We start from the raw sequence: 7,066 nt of genomic DNA, 5'->3' as shown, positions 1-7,066 counted from the left end.
CCAGGTACGTCATGGCAGAACCAGTGTGTGTCAGAGAAGCCTGCCCGATTGGAGCCCTGTGTTTCAGACAAGGTCCAGGTACGTCATGGCAAAACCGGTGTCTCAGAGAAGCCTGCCCGCTTGGAGCCCTGTGTTTCAGACAAGGTCCAGGTACGTCATGGCAGAACCGGTGTGCGTCAGAGAAGCCTGCCCGATTGGATCCCTGTGTTTCAGACAAGGTCCAGGTACGTCATGGCAGAATCAGTGTGTGTCAGAGAAACATGCCCGATTGGAGCCCTGTGTTTCAGACAAGGTCCAGGTACGTCATGGCAGAATCAGTGTGTGTCAGAGAAGCATGCTCGATTGGAGCCCTGTGTTTAAGACAAGGTCCAAGTACGTCATGGCAGAATCGGTGTCTCAGAGAAGCCTGCCCGCTTGGAGCCCTGTGTTTCAGACAAGGTCCAGGTACGTCATGGCAGAACCAGTGTGTGTCAGAGAAGCCTGCCCGATTGGAGCCCTGTGTTTCAGACAAGGTCCAGGTACGTCATGGCAGAATCGGTGTCTCAGAGAAGCCTGCCCGATTGGAGCCCTGTGTTTCAGACAAGGTCCAGGTACGTCATGGCAGAACCAGTGTGTGTCAGAGAAGCCTGCCCGATTGGAGCCCTGTGTTTCAGACAAGGTCCAGGTTCGTTATGGCAGAATCGGTGTCATTTTACTTCATTGTTAACCAACAATTCTTACTGAAGTCAGATGTAGTAGCTACTCCCAATGTTGACTTTTCACGATAAAATCAGTATAAGAAGTGACTACTATAGATCTGACTCAACGATTGTCAGTTTTGAAAATGGGGTTTATCTGCAATTTTTCCACGTGATAATTGTTAGAAGAAAATTTATTTCCTCAGATTAGAGGCTAAGGAGTGGAGACTTTATAAAAGTGTGAAAGAAACCAAACCCACAAAGGGTTACAAATCAGATGAAGATGAAGAGAAACTTAATAACTTTTGTTTTCAATACCTGTGTAGATTGTGTTCAGGCAGTAAACAGATCAGATTGATCTCCAGGTGTTGAGATCAGGATGGTTGGTTTCCAGTACAACTTCATCCCCCAAAACTACTGATATCAGAACCTTCTCATCCTTATGTTTCAAAGGCTTGCTCGCTGGTGTGCTAGCCAGGTAAGTAAGTTGACATCGAATTGAACATGAATAATATTCCATTAACTAAGTGTGTGTCTGTGGTGGGGTGAGGTGAGGTGGGTGGGGTGGGGTGGGGTGGGGTGAGGTGAGGTGGTGGGGTGGGGTGAGGTGGGTGGGCATTGGTGGAGAGGTGTAGGCCGTATACCACTCACCAAGTGTATGTTACTGTTCTCAAAGTGAGAAATTTGCACATGTTGCTAGTTATAGTGAGGAAATAATACAAAATGCAAAATATGTACGTATGTATCAGCGCTTAAAGGATCAATAGCTGCATGGAATGTATGTGGTTAACCGGGTGATATTTGTTGCCTCCTCGAGCTTCTGTAGGCCTATTTTTCAGCACAAAGAAGGCAACGGGCAAAAATAGATGCTCGAACTGCGAATAAAAGTTTGAGAACCGGTCTAGTAGTGGATCTAAAGAAAAGCGCGTCATGAATTGCACTTTATATCACGACGAAAAAGGACATTCCAAATTTGGGCGAGGGACCTACATTTCATATCCGCTTTGGTGAACGATGATGTCCCGGTAGAGACGACATTAACATCGTGATTGAAGATTGAAGGTAAGCAAAGATTTGCGCGCCTATAAAGACCTACAGTATTCCGACGTAAATGTCTTAAGGTAACATAAAGGACTTACTTCATGCAGAGTAAAACCAGAGCAGCGATGACGGTGTGGTAGTTGGCAAGTGATCACACGTAACCGTTGAAAAACGGCCTCTTGTCAGTTTACCTCAGTTAGGTTTTATTCTGACTGTTCGTGTGAATGCTTAAATAGTAGCAAATTACACGCCCCTTGGTACCATGGTTTAAGCAGAAGTGTCTGTTGATGATATAACCGACATTGTGGTTTGTCCTGACGGTGACCGCAAGCAAGCGGGGGTTGAGGGTTGGGGTGTCGCCACAATGGACAGTGACCCAGACACCACGTGTTCACCTCCATGACAATTGACCACGGCTGACCGACTGCATGAACACATATATAGTTGACCTACTCTGTAAATACTGGTGGTATTCTTCTTATTTGGGTCATGCTCAGAATAAATATTACCGCACATATACGTCTATGACCATGGATTTGTCGTCTATATCTTGTATGGTAGTGGAGAATTTAGTCAATGAGCAGAGTGTTTGGGCGTCAGCTTGTTGTAAGTGTGATCCGCCAACTGTAGTAACCGTGGCACTTCTACATAGCTGTATGCCAAGACTACCGCGCGTTTGTCACTGAACACACTCTTGTACTTCTTGTGTTCAACAAAGTTACTGTTTAATGATCGGGTAGTCTTATAATTCCATGAATTTCTCATAGGTCTCAGGGTTCTTCATGAGCCTGAAGAATAGAAATACATGGCATGTCATTGTCATATCGGAGACTGACCAGAAGGCTACATAGTTCCATAGTGCTTCGCTGGACACTCACTATTATTTGGCCTGTCATTCAAACCTAAAGCCATTTATATACCTCCCCAAACAGCGCTTACTGCATATGTCATTATTCTTCGTAGCATCTGAATACTCGTCTATGCTGTCTGGCACTCTGTGCGCAGAGCTGACTGTGCGCAGAGCTTTATGTGTGAAAGTCACAAGGTGACGCTCAGTCCTTCAGCTCACTGGTCCCAAAAACTGTAAAACTAGGAGAGTTACACACGAGACGAACGTGTGTACCAATGGCCTGGGGTCACACATAATGGGTAAAATAGGGCCATTTGGCCATGCAAATCTTTCTCTGTATGATGTGTTGTTTGGAATGTCCTGAGTCAGATACTAGCTTGGATTCTGTACTTTTCTCTTCTATTGCAGTGAGATATCATGTATTGGGAGTTTTTGATTCGCGTGGTGTTGCTTCTCCTGGCCGTGTACGAACCCCTGACTGTGGCAGAAGTGGACGAAGGACATTCCGAGTGGGACTATGTTCTCTGCATGCAATATGAAGGTGGGAAAAACGTCTTTCCCATAGGCGTGCAATATAATGCGGAAATAGTGGAATACGCATGCGTCGAGACTTATTTATACTCTGTTGCACAATCGAAAGGTTTGAATAGTGTACAGACAGCGTGGATAGAGGAGCTGTATAACAAGTTCCGGGATGAAGGAAACCGGGCTGAGAATGGGCAGCTGACCATCAGAGAACGGAAGGAGTACCGAATGTTAACAGTGGCGGAGTTGGACATATTCCACAGAGCATTGCTGGCATTCAAGAATGACAAGGCTGTAAGTACATTACACTTGCGTAATTCAGGCACGCAGACTTACTTCCTCTGGTTTCATCTGTGTAGATTGAAACGTGTTTCGAATATATAAGATTTCATCTACATGTATATCCATATGCAAAACTTGTTGTAACTATTTCCATAAATCCACATCCATTCACGTGAGTAATGACGTCATTGAAACGCTGCTAACAGTGTTCCCCGTATTCTAGTTACAATGTACCCAGCATTCTGCTGGCAAGGATGTTGACGAGATATAACTCCCAAAACCCCGTGGTTCCTTGTATACAGGTAAATATAGCTGTTCATGGTTGTTATTTGTCACCTACAATCCAACAATGTGGGGGGAATGTAGGACTTCCTGTCACCGTATATGGTCCCTTGGTAGTGATTAGCTGGAAATACCTCCATTAGAGGAACAAATTAAGTGCTTAGAAAAAAATTTTTTTCAGGGAAAATATGATGCATTGACGAGTCTCCACGTCGGCGAGACTTCAAGAGCGGCCCATCATGGCCCAGCCTACCTAGTCTGGAACCGTATCTTCCTGGATCTGTAAGATATAACCCTTATACTGTCCAAGTTATAGTAATACATGATGTAACCTTTATACTGTACAAGTTATAGTAATACATGATATAACCTTTATATTGTCCAAGTTATAGTAATACATGATATAACCCTTATACTGTACAAGTTATAGTAATACATGATATAACCTTTATACTGTCCAAGTTATAGTAATACATGATATAACCTTTATACTGTCCAAGTTATAGTAATACATGATATAACCTTTATACTTTACAAGTTATAGTAATACATGATATAACCTTTATACTGTACAAGTTATAGTAATACATGATATAACCCCTTATACTGTACAAGTTATAGTAATACATGATATAACCTTTATACTGTCCAAGTTATAGTAATACATGATATAACCTTTATACTGTACAAGTTATAGTAATACATGATATAACCTTTATACTGTCCAAGTTATAGTAATACATGATATAACCTTTATACTGTCCAAGTTATAGTAATACATGATATAACCTTTATACTGTCCAAGTTATAGTAATACATGATATAACCCTTATACTGTACAAGTTATAGTAATACATGATATAACCTTTATACTGTCCAAGTTATAGTAATACATGATATAACCTTTATACTGTCCAAGTTATAGTAATACATGATATAACCTTTATACTTTACAAGTTATAGTTATACATGGTGTGTAAGGTATAGCCTGCTGTGAGATTGCTGTCAGACATACTTGTAATGGACTGCTTTACAATGTCCTGTTGACAGACTGCTGTGAGACATTTTTGTAATGGACTGCTTTACAATGTCCTGTTGACAGACTGCTGTGAGACATTTTTGTAATGGACTGCTTTACAATGTCCTGTTGACAGACTGCTGTGAGACATTTTTGTAATGGACTGCTTTACAATGTCCTGTTGACAGATTGCTGTTAGACATTCTCATGACTATATAATTTCCTGTTAGCTGACGTTAATGTGATATAACCAACTCGCCAGTTGATTTTATATTCGTCAAGCTGGGTTTTTTTTCAGGTTCGAACTAGCTTTAAGAGAATATGAAAGCGATGTGACGCTACCATACTGGGATGTAACGTTAGACAGTCAGCTGGAGTGGCCCGCCCAGTCTCTGATCTGGGGCCCCCAATACGCCGGAAATGGGAATGGCCTGGTCAATTCAGGACCTTTTGCCAACTGGGATATCCAAGGGAGGAAACTCATGCGCAATATTGGCCACTCTGGACGACTCATGAAGCCAAATGACGTCACCAAGATTATGACAGGAAGTATGTCTATATCCGATATAACTTTCCCAAACGCTGAATTTGAAAATAACTTGGAGCTTCACTCCTATGGAGTGCGCCTGTGGATCGGAGGAGACATGGCCCTTTTGCAAACTTCAATGAACGATCCCATGTATTTCCTGTTGAGCGCTTACATAGACAGTGTCTGGCAGGACTTTCGTGATCTACAAGTGCAAAATAACATGGATCCTGAGACAGACTGGCCCACCAAGTTTAGTGGATACACGGCACATTTCCCAATCCAGGAACTGGGTGTGGTCCCGGCCATCAGAAACAGAGCGGGCCTCCGAGACAGATACGGTAAACTGGTGTACCGGTATATCAAGCCGACCTGTTCCTCACAGAATACGTGCGGTACAACCGGTGCTCTGGCCTGTAATGTTATATCACGAACCTGTAAAGCCGTCGCTAATAACCAGGCCTCGGGCGCGTCTTGTCATGGGAACAGTGGGTATCAGAATTCCTACTGCTTGGACGGAAACAACTGTGACGAGCGGGACTGGGTCTACCTCCCCATACAGGTCTCCTACATCCGACCCGACGAGTTCAGTTATCCCGTCAAAGCCTTCACCTCCCCATCGACTAGGGCGACAAACGATATCTACTCTGCCGTCCCATTCTCCAATGGCGCTTATAATGTCAGCTTGAGGAACAAAAGGGACTACCCGGCACCGAACCTTGATACGTGCAAGTGCTCCAGCTCGGAAACTGGGCGAGTTTATGTTCAGACGTACGGCCTCGATTACAATGGAACTTACCGGGAATACTCTGTGGTGGACAAGCGCCTACCCATTTCCTCAGCCTGGACTTACGCGGCTGTAAAGGACCCCAGGGATTCGTCCGATTTCCAGATCCGAGCCCTCATTCGGGTCTACGACGAATGTGGGAACATATGTGTATCTCACTGTCGCGTGACCGGTTCCGATGAATACGGCACGTGTTCCGGTGTTGTAATAGTGTCAACCAAGGAGCCTAAGCAATACAGTGATACGATGGAAAACGTGTTTTACATGAACTGGGATTATTTTGACAGCACGCCATACCCCAGTCACAAGAGAGACCTCAGCTTCTTGAAGTTTTACTGTGATTATTCTGCCATCTGGCCGTGGTTGAACTTTGGATACATCGAGGACCCTTACAAGCCCCGACCCCCACCTCCCGTGGACCCGGATTTCGAAGACTTACTGACCACTACAACTACAACAACAACGACGACAACCACGCCTCCAACCACCACAACCACAACCACCGAGCCAACCACAACTGTCCTCATCAAGTCAGAATGTAAGTGAAACTTTTGCCGGCTGATTTATCCGTCTTGTTATAGTCGAAACTTGATGTATAATACATTAAACTATATCTCAGGTTAAAATCACATTGGTTCCATTGCACCCATGGCCTTAATAAACTGAAAGGGTCGACAAATGAGCTTTTTATGTCGATTTTCAGCATAAAACTAACAAATGTTACTGACCATGACCAGGACAGTAGTTACTGTTTAGACCTCAATTCATCCAAATGTCACAACTACTACTTTTGATTGCCAAGTAAAACTTTCCTCTGAATTTTGATAAACGGATCTTCTTTGTATCTGATGAGCTGATTGGGCAGTAGAGCTCAACACAAGTCTGTTGGCCAGTCACAACGGTTGTTCGTCGGTAGTGCAGGGTAACCTATCATATCCGGTACTAGGAAGTCCATGAAGACAGTGAAGGCCCGCAGTTTGTCTCTAAAGGTGGCGAAAACATAAAAATGACATAAAGTTCAGATGAAAGAGTGCGAAAAGTTATTACTGAACGTGGTCTTCAATATTTTTGCCTATTT

At 43.6% G+C, this 7,066-nt stretch overlaps 1 protein-coding gene across 1 annotated transcript; it reads left to right on the top strand.

Annotated features, from left to right (window-relative positions):
- Positions 1–1,689: 1,689 nt before the first annotated feature.
- On the top strand, positions 1,690–6,623 carry LOC135468629 (uncharacterized). Its single transcript, XM_064746992.1, has 4 exons — positions 1,690–1,739; positions 2,977–3,387; positions 3,839–3,939; positions 4,974–6,623. The coding sequence occupies exons 2-4, from the start codon at positions 2,986–2,988 to the stop codon at positions 6,532–6,534; spliced, it is 2,064 nt and encodes a 687-aa protein (XP_064603062.1). The 5' UTR covers positions 1,690–1,739; positions 2,977–2,985; the 3' UTR covers positions 6,535–6,623.
- The last annotated feature ends 443 nt before the right edge of the window (positions 6,624–7,066 follow it).

This window comes from Liolophura sinensis, chromosome 6, assembly GCF_032854445.1.
Source record: "Liolophura sinensis isolate JHLJ2023 chromosome 6, CUHK_Ljap_v2, whole genome shotgun sequence".
Lineage (NCBI taxonomy): Eukaryota > Metazoa > Mollusca > Polyplacophora > Chitonida > Chitonidae > Liolophura > Liolophura sinensis.
The sequence above is the reverse complement of the archived record's forward strand: the minus strand, read 5'-3'. Positions and strand labels throughout refer to the sequence as shown.

Bases quoted from the DNA above. Each gene is read 5' to 3' on its own strand.
- LOC135468629 (XM_064746992.1), top strand. From the start codon at position 2,986: ATGTATTGGGAGTTTTTGATTCGCGTGGTGTTGCTTCTCCTGGCCGTG. The intron at 3,388-3,838 runs GTAAGTACATTA...AATTTTTTTCAG, and splicing joins CATTCAAGAATGACAAGGCT to GGAAAATATGATGCATTGAC. The intron at 3,940-4,973 runs GTAAGATATAAC...GTTTTTTTTCAG, and splicing joins AACCGTATCTTCCTGGATCT to GTTCGAACTAGCTTTAAGAG.